General features: G+C 30.5%; 2 protein-coding genes across 2 annotated transcripts in view; both read right to left on the bottom strand.

The window, feature by feature from the left end:
* The window catches only part of LOC119667184, a 79735-nt gene extending 66891 nt beyond the window's left edge, over positions 1-12844 (bottom strand). The window contains exons 1-3 of the mRNA XM_038076472.1: positions 12591-12844; positions 6899-8161; positions 6246-6825 (exon numbers count right to left, since the gene is read on the bottom strand). Coding sequence (XP_037932400.1) covers positions 6246-6825; positions 6899-8159 — 1841 coding nt within the window. The 5' untranslated portion in view covers positions 8160-8161; positions 12591-12844. The remainder of the gene's footprint in view (positions 1-6245; positions 6826-6898; positions 8162-12590) is intronic.
* Positions 12845-13727: 883 nt separating this feature from the next.
* Positions 13728-17517, bottom strand: LOC119671677. Its single transcript, XM_038082422.1, has 2 exons — positions 17330-17517; positions 13728-16935 (listed from the first exon to the last, which is right to left on the bottom strand). Exon 2 carries the CDS (start codon positions 16846-16848, stop codon positions 13843-13845), a length of 3006 nt encoding a protein of 1001 aa, XP_037938350.1. The 5' UTR covers positions 16849-16935; positions 17330-17517; the 3' UTR covers positions 13728-13842.
* Between the last annotated feature and the right edge of the window lie 257 nt (positions 17518-17774).

Here is a 17774-nt window from a genome sequence, read left to right as displayed (position 1 = left end):
CCCGCAAATTTATTCGGACACATAAATTGTAGCCATAAGCAAATATGTTAAGTGCACTCTAATTAGTCATCCTTAAGTGCAGAAGTCGAAAGATGAAAAACATAAGTTTTCCAATTGTGCTGAGCTGAGATGCTGTCAAACGCAATACAACTGAAGTGTCAAGTGTTATTTTTGCTTTGACAGTTAAAATGATATTTTGAAATATTATGATATCTTGCTACTTAAATATTTTAATATATGTATTCATTTCAAAATCCACAGAAAGTTGGGTTAACCAATGTCAAAATCATTTTAGTCTTTATGCAACTAATTTGTTTATTTCCGTTTAAGCAAATAATTCATAATTTTATGAATAATTAAATAAAATTCAAGATAATTAAATAAGATAAGACAATTTGAGAAAATGATTGGTTGCTTTTTGGAATTTATATTTTTTTATTACGTTGAGGTTAGTTGAGTCAGTGCACTTCAACACTTTTACTCTCTATTAACTGCGGTTTTTTCATAACCCATCTCTACGCCTTGACTGGATTATTGTTTATCACTCTATCAGATTAAACAATAACTTACTTCAGATCTACGCCTTGACTACCCCTTGCCTGGATTATTGTTTATCACTTTATCAGATTAAACAATAACTTACCTCAGATCTGCATACCCCCCCGAGGAGCCTGTAACCAATTTGAGATTCGATAACGCAGTGTTGACAAACTCGTCAGTTTTCGTAAAAATTTATATAATTTATATATAATCTATATTTTGATCGGACCGACCTTGAGGTCCCTGAGGATGTCATTCGATCTAATGTATTATGGTACTTTGAAAAGTGTTCTTAGACCCTGGCTTTGTGCAATTTCTAGTTGGCATGATATCCTCACATTTGTGACCTTATTTTTACTTTTTCGTTCTAGTGGTTCATACTCCAGTTTTTAACCTTTAGGTTACGATTAAAACTTTTGTTAAATAAATGTCTTGCAATGATTTTTTATAATGATTAGTGCATTCTAATCATAATTCTGTGTATATACAATGATGATATCTCCACTCATCAACTGCTATAGCTCATAGCTGTGTTTGAACCTACACGTTAAGTTGCATTAAAGATACTATAACTATAAATATTACATCACTGTTTAATTAGTTCCTAAAATTTCGAAATATAATTAATATTCGTATTTTCTTCTGTTAAGGATATTTGGTTCTCGCTTTGTCCTCGCAATATATAGAAAGAATAAATTATTAAAAAATCTACTAAAATAAATGTATGAAATTAAATTTATGAATGAATATTTCTTGATTTATATATTTTATGAACCAAAAAACTGGTGCAAAATAATTTAATGCTATCGGCAAATTATTTCCAATATAAATATTTGCTTTCAGTTAGTTAAACAATTCCTTTTTTTTTGTATTTACATTACAGGATAAGAGGATATTGTATTTATTGGCTTACCATACATGCTTTTATAAACAGTTTTTATAACTTTTTCTTATTAATAAATATTTAAAATAAAATATTGTTAAGTCCTTTTAAATTGCTTAGAAAAAATTATAAAATTAAACTTTATTAATAGAATGCGTTATAAAAATATGCAAGATATATTTTATAAATAGTAATGTGTGATTAAATATACATTTTATTTCTCTTATATTAATTAATCTAAACTATTCTCAAAGATTTGTAGTGAGAAACTAATCTTTCATCACTCATTTCATATATTAGACAACCTAAGTCAAAACTTATTATTTATAAATAATATTCAAATAAATAATAAATATTTTATATCTTTTTTATAATAAGATTAATATTTGTTTGGTTGACTAAAGTGACTGATTAACGGATATTTTTCCATTCCTGTAATTAGCGATTATCTTGATAAATGTGAGTACATCTATTCTCTTGAGTAGACATAATTTAAAAGTTCCTTTGTTCTTACTGATGAACAATCGAATAGAAAGAGAAGAACAAATAAACCTAAGCGGGGCCTGGAGGCAGGCTAATGAAGAAAAACAAAATTTATTAATAGAAAACCATTAGAGGGGCTCTTATACTGAATATTCCCGATAAAGCTCCAGGGTATATTAAATTCCACCCTTATATATTTATATATATAGTATATTTAATAATTATGTAATATTTAATGTTTTAAATTATGAAATTTATAACTTAAATTGAAATCTTTTTGCAGAAAAAATAATTCTTTTCTCAGGCATTTGACTTCAAACTATCAATAATTATTTAACTTCTAAAGTTACTTCCATGGTTGCTAAAGATAAAATAAAGTCATGATAAAGTTATTTTAAAAAAAAATTATCTAAAATATGGAATTATAATTTTAAATATAAATTCACGACATTTATTATACTAATTTGGTATCTTTCATATATTCATTCGAAGGATGATTAATTTATTTTGTTTTTTCCTTGATATAAGAAAATTTGAACTTTTTATTCTTATCTTCTTTAAATTTTTTTCTATATGCTCTTGGAATTGGAATTTTAGAATATAACACATGTTCTGATTTTTCTGATAATAACATCAAATTGTATTAAAACTTTCGTCCAATATAGAGTAATCAAAATTTATCAGAACATCAGAGAAAGAAGGTTGCACTTTACTAATTTAATAATTTATGAATATTTATAAATTCTTGTAAGTTAAAATTTAAAGAATCAGCTTCAGCAAAATTCTTGCGAACTTAGCCATACTACTACCAATCCAGTTTTCTTGTAATATCGTATATCTCACAATTTTCCGTTTAAACGCTTTTCTAAGCTGAAGGAAAATTCTTTGGCATATTTTAATATTCAGAAAATCTAATATAGCAACGCAATTTGCTGATCTAGGACAACATATTTAACTGATAATGCAACCGCCATTGCCGTTTCATATGTTGTTTGCATTTTCCAGTTGCCAACTACACATGCCAAGATAAGAAATCAACTACAAATTGAAATAGAAACTAATTGAGGAGTGGAACCTCGACTAAGGAAAGTTTACAAACAAGCAATTTGCTCTGTTGACGGCACCGTCTCATACCATACGATACCAATCCAAACATTTCCAGAGCATCCCGATAAATATTTCTAGAATACTTTCAGCAAGGACATGTGTATTTGCCGCCGCTGGTTGGTTGGCGGCAGTTGCTAGGGGAAGCAACAATTCTGCACATATTTAAAACGTCAGCGCTACAAAATTAAATACTTTTTTGCTTACTGCAAAATCATAAAAAATTGTTAAATGGAATTTTAAATGCTTCGTAGCTGTGGCAACTCCTTTAAATTGCTCAAATTGAGTTAATTTCGCTTTGCGGGGTTAATGGGCGCACTACTACTCATACGCACAACAGATACATTCCAGCGGCGACGTATGGTAGTGTGGTAGTGAAAGTGTATATAAATACACAGCTATAAAACAAATTAGGTTCACCTACGATTAGAGACGCAGGATGACAGTCGAAAGTGCTTTTAAAGGATATTAAAACATTTTATGCTTTTGTAATTTCTAATTAACGTGAAGCCTTGCCTTTGAGAGAAGGTGGCTGGCTTGGCTATAAGCTGCGAAGATGTGTTCGAGCTTGTGCAGAAGAAAGTAATTTAAATACACATATGCAGCTTAAGTTGTGTGAAATGATATTTAAAAGAGTGAAAGGATTAGCTTAAATGAAACTTCAAGTAAAGAAGAAGCGGCGGTTTGGTTTGCTGTTCATCAACATTACAGGATTGGGATTTTAAATTGCAATGAAAAGTATAAGTATATTTACTGGTGATTTTATATATCCATGTTATACGATATACGAAATAGAAAGCTATAACCCAAATTTAAGTGGAACAATTTAAATTCAATTGCTAAATTATGCGTTCAATGGCTAAGTTTTTGCTCTGCTCCTTCCTGCTTTTGCATTGAAAAATATATTTTTATTGCATATGTTCGCTCGTGCAAAATTTATGCTGCCTGCATGAGGCGCTTTACAAATATTATGTGAACTGCAAAATGAAAAACATTTTTCTTTTTGCTTATTGATAATATATATTGAGTAGGATATTGAAAATGAAAACATAAATCTCAAAAGTTTTCAACCCACTTGGCAAATCTTCAATATTTTTCAAATGCCTGCCGCCTGCCGCCTGTACTTCAATAAAAGTAAAATTTTCCAGAAATGCACTATGCAGAATTTTTACCACAAATTTTCTCTCACAGTTGTTGGTTTTTTTTTCTATCCATTTTTAATATTATTGTGGTACAAACGTTTATGAGGCAAGAGGATTATACTGCAGTAATCAAAACTGTTATTCAATATTTAAGTGGTTCCATTTTACATGAACCTAGAATTCTCTGTTGCTGAATGTAATTTTAATATATAAAATTTTGCAGAGAGAGAAATCCAGTGCAACTTCATTAGTAAGCATACAAATTAAGTATGTCGTTCGTCTCCATATAAAGTGGGTAAAATGTTTTATTCACTAATGAAATCCTCAGTATGGCGATATCGTGGCGCATGATTAACATTAATCATGCCGGGATTTTCAAGTAACCCGAAGCAACAAATTTGCATTTTTGTCTGCACTTAAGTGTCGAAATGCATACTCACACTCAAGGATATCCAGTAATGTACATGTAGATAGATAACCAGTATCTCTGTGTGATATGATTCCATATTTGTACAATGGCTGTAACTGAATTTATGCGCAATTTAAAATGAATTTACATTTTAATAAAAAGTAGGAAAATTAAAAATAAAGCGAATATTGAAAACTTCGTTCGAGTGCACTTAACGACGACTCGCTATATATATATATTTTTTTTTTTTGTAACTCATACAATTGAAATAAGAATTAAAATTAAAAATAATTAAATTGCAATTATATTATTTAAATAAAAAATACTACAAAAGATCAATTCATTTAATTGCATATATAATATTTATAATTAAATATAAGTCTAAAAGAAAAATCATGAAAGTGTATTAAAAACTGACAGACATTGTTAAATATTATATAGGAAACGTCTTGGAGTCAACAAAATTTATCAACTATCGCTCAAAAGATAAAATTATTTTATCGCTCAAAAAAAAAAAATTATTTTATCGCTCAAAAAAAAAAAATTATTTTATCGCTCAAGAGATAAAATTATTTCATAATTACTTATGTAAATTCAATAGTTTTTTTTCTATTAAACTAACCATCTTTAAAACTCTTAGTTATAAAAGGTGTTAAAAATTTCATTGTTCAAAAATAATATTACTTAATGGTTTAATGTCTTTTTTGAATATACTACAGAATGATGTTGATACACGTTCAAGTCGACGAACATATATAGAGAGCTCTGTGTGGTACTTAGCTATATACATACCGGAAAAGATATACAAACTTTTGAATATTATTTACCTTCCCTTTGTAGAAAACAACCTCTACCAGTATCGACAGATATGTGAGCATTCTTACAAAAATGCTTCGAAAATTTACTCCATGTTGTCAGTGGATCTAGATACCACATGCATACTCAAAATTAAATGAAAGTGCTACAGTATGTGCTACTAATTTGTGTGCTCAATTGATCCAAATCAAGATCTTAACTGTTCTTTGCTGCCTTTTACATAACCCAACATCGGTTTTGATGGGTAGACAATACTTTTCACACCGATGGTAATTCCAAACGAAGACACTTTAATTAGGTGAACATTCGGTATTAAATTCTCCACCTGCAGATTTATGTAGCTGTGTAGTAAACAGTTGCTGAACGGTTAAGGATTTAGCTGCGGATTATTGTCGCCCACAATCAAAAGTGGAACTCACATTCAGGGCATGAATATTTGTTTCGGCAGTGCTTCACCTAATTCGTCGATTTGCGTACAAATCAATGCATCCAAGCAAATTACCCGTTTTAAACCATCTGAAATTGGACGGGTGAAACCACTGTTAGAATACATTGTCATACCGTCTGGAGGATCTGGTTCATAACGAATTTCGATGAATTAGGAAATTCACGTTAAATACGCCTACTGTGTATTTTTAGTATATTTCCGTATACTAGGATTTAGAAACTTGAAAATGTGACAAAATTAATTTAAATATTCAAAGTTGTGTATAATATTTTATTTAATTTATAACATTCTTTTGTTAAATTGTCGTATCTTATAAAAATTTATATAAATAGTACTTAAAAAATTTAAAATTTTGTTTCTTCTACTGTTTTTTTCCTTTTTTCATTTTTCTTTTTATCATTTTTCTCCTTATTCTTCTTCTTATCATTTTTCTTCTTATTATTTTTCTCCCTCTCCTTATCATTCTCCTCCTTAACGTTCTTTTCTTTAGGATTTTTTCCTTCATCAATCTTCTTTTCATCATTTTTCTTTTTATCATTGTTTTCCTTATCATTTATCTCCTTATCGGTCTTCTCATTATCATTATTCTCCTCATTATTCTTATCATTCTTCTCCTTGTCTATCTTCTTTCCATCAATATTCTCCTTTTCATGCATTTCCCTTTCATTGTTCATCTCATCATTCTTCTTCTCTTCATTTTTGTTATCATTCTTCTTCTCATTTTTCTTCTTTTCGTTCTTCTTCTCATCGTCCTTCTTTTTATCGTTCTTCTCCTCGTCAATCTTCTTTACATCATTCTTCGTTTCATCATTTTTCTTTTTATCATTTTTTCCCTCATTATTACTCTTCTCATTATTGTTCCCCTTATTATTTTTCTTCTCATCATTGTTCTTCGTATCATCTTTCTCTTTATCGTTCCTTTCCTTATCATTTTTCTCCTTTTCAACAATTTGGGAAGATTTTAGATCTGGTATAATTTCTTGCAGTTGTTCATCGACTTCTACTGGAAATTATAATGTAAAATAAACATATAGTCGGATTATATAAAAAATCATAAATATTTATTTGTCTACCTTTTTTCTCCTCTTTTGCCTTACGAATTTTTGCTAACAGATTTTCTTTATATTCAAACCAAGCTGATGCCGCAACTTTGGAATCTAGAACTGTCCAATGAGGGGATTTTGTTTTGTTTGGCCAGTTAGCATCCACTATTTTACCGGTGTAGTCATCGTTGAATACCATTCCAGCTTTAGCAAAATCGTTTTCAATATTTCGATAAAAGAGATTATATTTACCAAAGCCAAGTTCACTACAAGCTTCGATAGCAATAATGTTGCGTATCTGTGAATATATATTGCAATTTGTGGAATACTTTATGCGCAATTGCTTTCCGGCAATAAGAAACACACAATCATAGCATAGCTCAATATAAATGGAACTTTCAGTGGGTCCACAAAGTATTAAAGAGTCGCGAATGCATTTGATGAACACCATATGTGGGGAACCACTAATTTCTACCACACATTCACGTAGATTGCCAAGCAAAATTTTCTTATTATCAACTTCAGGCCCATATAGTTTCAAATGAGAGAGTCTTCTACTCATTTTAGTCCATTCTTGCATATTGAAATCAACATTTGAGTTGTAGTACAGATATTTCTTGAATCTATCTGATAGTCGCTCAAATTTAATATTAAAAAACTTACGATGTGCCCATTCCATTTTCTTGAAGACTTGATTTATCTGCTTTTTATATAACTTAAGTTCCGAACCGGTATGAACGAACAATGCTTTAAGCAGACTATCGTAAAAGACGTTGGCATTAGTATTTAGGCAATGACATAATTCCTCGAATACGTATTCATTCGGATCTTTTTCATTAGAAATTGCACATAACTTTTTTAAATCTACCTTCACCTTATCGAATCGAAGCTTTATATCGTTACGAAGCACTTTACGTAACATATTACTATCTTCATCGGAGCGTTCAGAAACATTTTCAGTACTTGTGCTAGGATCAGACTCAATGGAAGTTTCCATAGTTGATGTCTTCTTCTCGAATGGAATAAATTCCAATTCAACGTTTTGCTTAGCACTGCCATTGATATCAGGTACTTCTTTTTCTTTTTCTCCTTTTTTTTCTATATCATCTGCAGAGGAAATTTCTATTGCACCTATAAATTCTTCAGCATCTTCATTAAACCATCTTTCCTTTAGAATTACCGAAGTTTCGCCAAATTTTGGCAAGTAGTATTTACGGTCCCAATACTTTTCAGCACTTGTTCGTGGTGCCAACATTTTTGTGTCTACATCTTTTTGGAAAAACGAATGCATACCTGAAATTTTAATTAAATTTTTATTTTATATATATTTAAAACCTAAAAATGTGTATAATTCAAATATTATGTTGAAGCTATTATGTTATAAAAAGCTATATTATGTTGAGTCAGTGCACTTGAACACTTTTATTCTCTATTGACTGAGAGGTTTCTTCAAAACCCCTCTCTGCGCTGTGACTGGCTTATTGTTCATCACTTCATCAGACTAAACAATAATTGACCTCAGATCTGCATACTTCCCCGAGGGGCCTGTAACCATTCTGAGATTCGATAACGCGGTGTTATACTAATTCCATAATTAGTATAATTAATCTATGAAAGTTTTCAAGCCTTTCTTAAATACCCTCTAGAAAACCATCTTCAATAATAATTGCAATCTCACTTCCAGCGTCGTGGTGTAAGTGAATGATGTTTAATGATTACATGCGCTGTACGCTTCATTTGGCAAACTGGATGGCTTGGCCATGACCACTGTTGCCAACTCAAAGATAGCTAAAAAATTATGTTAATATATGCAAACATTTCTATAGTTTTTGTGCTGCTATTTTTTCTGTGAAAAATACTGACACGAAGCAAACGTGTGGCGAATCGGTTTACTGCAAAGGACGCTCTGAAAGGAAAAAGTTAACCTGTGGTTAAATGCATGCTTAATTTGTTGTATTTTTTAATCCTTTTTTATATTTTGTAGCTGCACTTGGTGAATGTGCACGCGTAGCTATCATTATATGCCAAGGACTTAATTCTCATTTTAATGCATATATGCAATGAGTTTGAATAGGATTTTTGTGTGAGTTAAAATTAATGAGTTGCAAATGCTGCGAAAGGAACAGGTACAAGGTACGAGTCCATAACTGCTGCACATGAACATGGGTATTTATTCAGCAAACATTTCTGTGATACCGCTTTTGTTTGACAATATAATTAAAAACTTTTAAAATGACATTTAATAATAAAATTGCAGAAATCAAGAATAAAAAAATGAGTTTTAAAGGATAAAAAGGAGCTATTAAATTATTTTTTTTTATGTTTTTTTAATGATTAGTAACAAAAATTGTTTATAAAAGTATTTACAAAATTAAATGGATAGTTAAATAAAGTTTTTGCATTATAAATACAATAATTAGAATATTCATAAGGTTTTCTAGAACTTCTGTTAGAATTATTTCTAGCTAAAATTAGTATATTTTTACTAGGTATACTTATTACCATTGTTTAGAATTAATACGTTATTTCTTTTTACATGGCTTAAAAATTTAGGCCTATGTCGTGTAGAGTATCGTCACGGGCACGTCAAAATCAAAATTGTTGTTGCTTTCAAAGTAAATTAAAAAACTGAGAGTTAGAGAGAAAAAAACAAATGTGGGTTTAAATTCAGTAATGAGAGCCTCGTCACTCAGTCTATGCACTTCCTTTAAATTTTACACAGAACCAAGAACTACAAAAGTAATAGTAAAAATACGAACTTGACAAACTGTTGTGACAGTCTACATATTATAACATGACGAAAATGGCTATGGTCCCAAAGAGCCAATTTTGACGTGCCCGTGACTGTCATACTAACATATAACCTTGTGCACACCTTCTAAAATATTTTAATTTAAATAGTTTACCATTTTCTAGAAGTTTTTTGATTATTTTAAAAATTTGCTTAAATAAAATCAATATAATCGCATTCTCTACCAAAATTTTGTTGGGGAATTGAAAATAAGTTTGAAATGTTAAAAAAAATGAGTTATTATAGTGAAATTGGCAGCGTTTACTAATAAAACTTTAAATAATTTTTTATAATTTTAATTTACCTAGTTGGAAAAAAGAGTCCTTCAAATGGAATTAATTGCAAAATAGTTTTAGAAAATTATTATGCAGCCAGGTAACTCATCTTCTTTGCTTAGCAACATTCAAGAAATTTCATCTTTATCCTTGCCAATTATTCTCCTCACAAGCCTCAAACAAGAATTTTTGAAAATTTGTAAGACAAATAATGAGACTGCAAAATTACGTCGATAGACTTGAATGCATGTGCACAAGATGTGGAAGTCCTTGAAGAGAAGTCGCAACACAAAAAAAAAAATGACAAACTTATGCAAAAAGTTTTGAAGTTCTTTGCATTGTTAGACAAATTTATTAGAATTTAAATTCTCCACAATTGTGTGCTGGCTAAATGTAGGCCCATTGTCAAGTACATGCTTCAGGAGAAGTACCCTCTACGTTATGGGAAATATATAGCGGAAATGGTGTACGAAGTAGGCACCTTAGTAAAAAGTAACATGACAAATAGTTTCTCATAGAAAATTTAATTGCAATTTGTCTTCTTTCTCTCTGCTCAGCTTGGCGGAAACTTACTGTTCCAACCATTTCTTACATTTCTTCGTTCTTCGTTCTTCGTTCTTCGTTGGGAAGCCTTAGTCTTTGCAAATAAACTGAAACTTTTGTTGGGTTGGTTACGCTTTATAGTTCTCAATACCTGCTTCTAGCTCGAAAGTTAGCCTGCTTTCTGTGCGCAATTGAAATATTTTTCACATCAATTGTTTGTAACTTACGTTTTGTGAAAGTTTAAAAAATTAAAATGTATAAAATGAGCGAAAACTATGTTAAAAGTTGTAAATTTTTGTTAAACTTCAAGGAAGTACTCGTTCACTAAGCCATAAGACATAGCCAACTGAATGTCAGTTTCAAGGAAGTTTCCATTGCGGAATGCAGAACTGTTAACGGAAGCTAAATGGCAACAAAGGTGAATGAAAAACAAGGCATATGCAAATTTGTTCATACAATTGAAAAATTATTCATTAATAAAATAATTATAAAATTAAAAACAATTAATATTTCAGTGGTGGAATATCTCTACAAAATTAATGGTTGACAAGCAATTTATATATTACAGTTTTTCCATCCGTTCTATTAATTTTTGAATTGATTACGTTTGCAGGTTGAATATTTATTTAATATAATATTTTTTTTTTTGATTATGAGTTATTTTGCAGAGCAAAAATATATTAAAAAAATTTATTAATATCAACAATTAGTTTGCTCAATAGCCTTAATGCCAATAATTTGTCATGTTAAATTTGTTTTGTGTGCATGCAATTGATTTTTACAACAAATTGGTTTTGTCCTCGGAAATTAAACTAAAGCGAAAATATTTAGTAATTCATTAATTATTTAAAGTTTCTATATTGTTAAATGTTAATTCAAATTTTGAGAAAAAAAAAAACTATAATTATGAACAGGATATATAGAAATGGATAAGATTCCACTAAACAAAACAATATGGACGTGGCAGGACATTTTTTGAATAATTCACTTTAGAGGTAGGGGAGAATAGCATGCGCTCTCATTTAAAATGATACTGTGGCAGTATGAATGTACGTGGATTCTGATAGAGAGTACTAAAGAACTTGCACTATAAAGATATAACTGTTTCTGTCATGTCAGTATAACAACGATTTACTCTCACCCGCCCTAATAGTACGTTTCCACTGGCTTCGTTAGACCAGTGTGCTTACTTAAGTTTGCTTGAATTACTTAAATCTCAAGTTAACTGGTCTAACGAAGTCATTGGAAACGTACTAAAAGTTTCCCTTTGGATACGAACACTCTCAGAGCGGACAAGGAGCTAAGACATAGTAAATAATATCCAGAAAAGTTCACAGCTACAAAAAAAATGTGTATATCACTTCGTAATATTGTAAACAGAGTAGAAAATTCTAAAAATCTGATCGTTTTAGTTTCATTGTATTTCTTATTTCAGTATTGAAAGAATTGTAGAGGTTTAGCTGTAGAATACCGCATATATAGCAACGTTAGTACCACTAAATGCAGCAACAGGTTTCAAACTGTAAGTCGCATAATTTTATAATTATAATTTGCTAGTCAATATGCGCAGTAGAGTTATCTTACTTGTTTCAGTGTTAAAATGCCAAGTATTTTAGCTATATACAGTCACTTGCTATATCACAGCGTACGCACATAAGTTTGTCTCTCTCTTCTCCATATAATTATAAATACAGCCAAGCAAATATTAATATAGTGCTATTCAAAAATGCTCCTTAGGCACACACGTACATATATATATGCATGTATATACATTATATATAATGCATTTCCATATAAATTATGTATTACTATATATTGTCAATAAGAAATAGCTAAAATGATGTCATCATGCTGATGTACACATACATATATATGTCCTCTTTTTAGAATCACGAGAAAGTTAGCAGCTTGACGTCATTTTAGTTATTTCAACTAACTAACTATAAATTGATATTTTAAAAGTTAGTGTATTTTACGCGAAAAACCATTAAATTTGTCATATTCTATATCATGGATCCAGTTAATGTCGCCGCGGAAGAATTAGCACATATGCGTGTAAAATGGATTCTGTTAGAATGTTGAACTTAAAGAAAATTCTAAGAGTATTACTTACTGATATAGTATTTTGTTGAGGTAACTTTAGTATGAAACAAATCACAATTAAAAATACAAGTACTCGAATTTAGCGTCCTTACAATACAGAAACACGATCCGCGCCTTCACCGTGTAACTTAATCAAATAAAGTTCTGGAAACTTCTGACAATTGACAAAAATACAAACTGCCAGACTTGTAGAATGTTAGACTTCTCAAACTCTATTTTTAGTGTTGCAAAGTGTGTGTAAACTTGATTCACAGAAATTTTTTGTGGAATAATAATTTTTAATAAAATTTAAGATATAGAATTTAATTTTAATTTGACATTAATAAATGACGAAAGCTTTTCAGTTGTTACTTCTTTATTAATAATATATTTAATGTAATATAATATATAGCATAGTATATAACAATACAATATAGTAACATATATATATATATATATAGTAAAATATTATTCAATTTGGTTGTATAGAGGTGTACCGGTACGATACATTACTGTGTTGGTATGTTATATGCTTAAACTAGCTATTTTTATGTTATGTTATGGACATAGAAATCTGTAAATTATATTGCATGCTATGCGATACACTTCTAACTGTACAAAATTTGGACTTGACACATTATTTGAAGTTGCGAAATTAAATAAACCATAACAATGACAACTTTAAATTCATAGTTCATTGCATAAGCTTTCAATATTTTTAAATGACCCATAAAAACATTCCATACTAGTATTAAATAACAAAATGCAAAATAATTCCTTAATGTTTCTATCAGCAGATATAAGACTTTTGCTACGTTTAAGTTTAAATTAGTTGTGCCATAAGAAATCAGGTGATTCATTCCACATTATGAAAACCAATGTATTCGATTATTCGTGCTAAAGTTAAAATGCAGGGAAAGGTAAAAACCAATTGATTTTTGGTTTCTACGTGTAAAACATAAAAAAATCTTATATCAACTGATGTAAACGTTGAGCAATTGCATTGCATATCTATATGCACAAAATATTTGGTGATCGGATTGAACTTGTGTTGTATGTGTTTCAATGTTGCTTAGAATTGTGTGCACTCTGCCATAAGTTTTTGGGATACATATCAGATTTCAGAATTCGAAAAAAAATAGCCACTCATTATTATTGTTGTATATGAAAGGTTTATTTGTATTAAAAACTATAATAAGGCGGTATGTATGTAAAATACATGAATATATGAAAAAGCGATATTATCTTGCAGTACTTAGGCATATGTAGACAAAGTGTAGACACTAGCGTGGAAATTGTGAATATACGAATTTTTTGAAATCTTCATTTACAGAATTCCAATTGGGTACGTGGCATTCCGGTAAAAATCCCCAATTGGATGAATTTTGCTTTAACTTATTGCTATAGTCAACGATATTGAATTTCGTTTTGGTACATGTGATGACAGTTTTAATAAAATCATTTTCAATTCCTTTATAATAAAAGCTATAAGGTCCAATTAACAGGCCCGTAGACTTTCTAAGTGTTGTACGGTGTGTTATGTAAAGTAAGAGGAAACACAAAGAACTTGATTTAATACTTAGTTTTCTTCCTGCTACCATTACTGCCGCCTCACGACAATTAAAAATTTTGATTGACTTGGCGACTGGTCCACATGCCAGCAGGCAATTCCATACTTCTCGAATTTCCAAACTGTTTGGTGTTCCCTGGATTTCAATAATACTATTGCATATATTAGTTATAACAACATCCTCACCATTTATTTCTTCACCTCTTAACACTACATGTGAGTGCATATGGTAGGAAGTTTTGAATTTATTATCGCTTGTCTTTCTAAAACAACTTGAACCACACCTACCACTCTTTGTGTTGGGATTCATCACAGTTCGTCGAACGATCTCATTGTCGCTATCTACTTGTAATTGTTCAGTGTTACTTGAGTCAACTTCACTTTCATATTCTTTAACCGCTTTGGAGTCATCTACGAAAGGAGTTGGTGCTTCGAGTGTTGTGATTAAATCCGTTGGTGTTGTTTTAGCTATGATGAAGGTTCGATCAGATTTTTGCGATTTTTTATTTAGTGCGTGAAATTCTTGCTGTTTACGAATACCACGTTGAAATATGTTGTAGATGGAGGCACCTGATCGAGCAGCACATTCCGACGTAATATTTAGTTTTGTTTTCCTAGACTTGGCAACTTCTTCGGATCGATTAGATATGTTACCTGTGTAAGGAACGCAGTCATTATGTATGGTTGTAAGTTGTCTTTTCTGAGTTTTAATAGTAACTATTTCCTTTGCAGGTTTATTCATTACGGGTTCTTTGCATTTGTAAACCTTGGCAGTAGAACACTCAAAAGTTTTCAAAAGTTCTGTACTTGACTTAATAATATCACGATATTTCTTTTTAAACACCATTTTAGTTGATGTAGGAGTGAAAGCATATGATATTTTGCTTAACTGTAAACTGTTCATATCTCCCCCGCTTTCAATAGGACTTGCATTGAAATTCAAGTTTGAGTCCTTTATTTCTTCATCATTTTTAGAAATTTGTTTTTTTATTTGCTGTACTCTGACAAATGCTTCTTGCAGTTGTACACGAAATTTTTGAGAATTATCCTTTGTGAGCAGTACTGATACTCCCAATAAGTGTTCCTGTAATATAGGTATTTCACCTAAAATGCTGTTTAGAATTTCTTGTGCATAAATTGGAGCATCTCCTTTGCCTTTATTTGCTATTAACTGCTCTAATGCATTAACTTCTGTAAGAATTTCATTTAATCGCTTTAGGAAGACAGCGCTTATAATATCACCGTTCGACAAAGTGCTGCTGCTACTGGTACTACTTCTCGAAGACGGAGCTTTTTCATCTTCAAAACATGAGTAATCCGTATCTTTTGCTTTGAAATCTCTGGCATTTTTTTTACGATTATATAAAGTAGTACTTGCATATTTTTGGTGCCATTCTAATGATATTGGTATTTCATCAGTTTCATCGTCAGAGTGGAAGCGTTCAGAGTTAAAGTAGCATCCGGAACACAAACTTTCCTTTTGACAAGTGTAAACATTACGTGAATTACAGGAACCTCCATTATTAATAAAACGTGACGTGTATAATTTTGGTTCCTTACAACGAGTGTGTTTTCCTCGTGTTTGTATTAATTTTCTTTTCGAGTCGGTTTCTTCTTCAAAGTATTGAGTATTGACAGAATTCACATCATTCGATGCATAGAATCCATTATTCTTAGAAGAACATGTTTGGTACTTTTTCGAATTCTTATAACGAGATTTTTTTTCCTGCGCTTGTGTTGATATTGGTTTTCGCTTAGTTTCTTCTTCACATTGTTGGCCATTATTATAGTATATGTTAGATGAGGTGCAAGAGTCTTCAATACTACTAGAACATGATCGGTATAACTTTGGATCTGTACAATGAGAATATATTCTCCGTGTTAGTATTGATTTCGGTTTTGTACCAGTTTCTTCTTTAAGATATAAATTAGTACTACAATATGCATCACGTGAGGCACAGAGTTCTTTATTTTCACTAACATCCAACTGACATTGCTTTGGACCTTTATTCCGCTTTAAATGAAATGACAATGGTTTTGATATTGGTTCAGCATATTCATAAAATGAATTTTTATTAGAAGGCATGAGTGTAGCCTCGGTAGGAGGAGCAGACCACGATGTCTGCGTAACTACGGCTTTTGTTCTTGAAATTTGGTTTTTCTTTGAGTTTTGTGCGAAATCTTCATATTGGTGTGCAGGAGCCTTAGCGGTCTTAGTCAAAAATATTTGAGAGCTATTGTTATTTGCTGGAAAAATGTGTAAGCTGCTGCTACAGCATTCAGCTTCTTCGAAAGTAGGCTCTTCAGCTCTTTTAATCATATCAGAAGCTTTAAAAAATGATGTTGTACTACAGCAAGTTTTAATACTTAAATTACTGCTCTTCTCGGATTTAACAGTGTTAAACGACTCATTCGAATCTGTTGGCGTCAAAGTTACCGTACTTGGCGTCATCAGCGTACTGAGAGAGGTAGATTTAATAGGAATTGAGTGTTCATTAGAAGATTGATCTGTATTCACATCACATGCCTGATTGAGTCGCATTATATTTGAAAGACTTACACTATGGTTTAAGTAGTCAGGGCAAGTGACTGTTTTAACTATATTGGATGCCTTGACCATATTCATATATTGCACATATTCCACAGTTCTTTCTTTATTGGATAAATTCACAGCGCAAGAGCTACGTAATTGCTGGTACTGCTTCAATTTTCGCTCCATATTTTCATTATTTTAATAAAATCAGTCATATAAAACTTTAAAACAATATGACTTTTGATCTTCCAGTTAATTTTGAGGAGGTTTGTGCTAAAAGTTTTTAATAAAAATAGTTTTTTAATTTTTTGGTTGTTACTCTTGGAAGATATTATTTAATATGAATTTTTTCAAAATAAATTGGGAAAAATATTTGGGTTGAAAGCTAGAGTGCTATGATGAATTTCGAATTAAAAAATTTGAAGGATAAAGGTGGTAGCATAGCAACCAAATATCAAAGAAATATATAAAGAAATGTCAATTACAAAAAAACAAATAATGAAAAGCCATTAACGTATGACAAAATGCTTAGAGACTCCTCGAGGAGGTCTGATTTGAGGTCAGTTATTACTTAGTGTGTCGAAATGATAAATAGTAATCCAGTCAAGGTATAGAGAGAGGTTATGAAGAATATAAAATATAAATATGTTATATAATTTTTACTTACAACTTTTAAGGTTCCTCTCCGATTATAGTAGAAATGTTTAGTATATTAGTGAGAAACAGAGTTTTTTATCACATCTGTAAGATATATTATAAAAGTACTCTTGTCAAATACTTGTTTTCTTTGAAACACACTTTTAATTTTGAATTTATTTAAAGTTGATTTCTCAGGATCTTTAAAAATGAAACTACTTTCTACAAGTTTTGTTTTATACTGAAATTTTTTTGATTTCTTATAAAGTAAATTTAATTTCTTTGGTTTAGGTTACTTTTTTAAAAAAAAATCAGTTTACCAAATTTTTAATGTCAAAGTAAATCATTTTGACGACATTATAATCACAAAAAAAAATGGTGAAGTACGAGACGAAATTGGTGATTTTTCTTAAAACGACTATAATGAGTCATTCTACGGTATTATGTGTGACCTCAATAATCTCTAATCTCTAAAT

Source organism: Teleopsis dalmanni, chromosome 1, assembly GCF_002237135.1.
Source record: "Teleopsis dalmanni isolate 2A chromosome 1, ASM223713v2, whole genome shotgun sequence".
Taxonomy (NCBI): domain Eukaryota; kingdom Metazoa; phylum Arthropoda; class Insecta; order Diptera; family Diopsidae; genus Teleopsis; species Teleopsis dalmanni.
This window is presented reverse-complemented; position numbering and strand designations above follow the sequence as displayed.

What these genes read in the sequence shown, in the direction of transcription:
- LOC119671677 (XM_038082422.1), bottom strand. Translation starts at nt 16,848, where the DNA reads ATGGAGCGAAAATTGAAGCAGTACCAGCAATTACGTAGCTCTTGCGCT.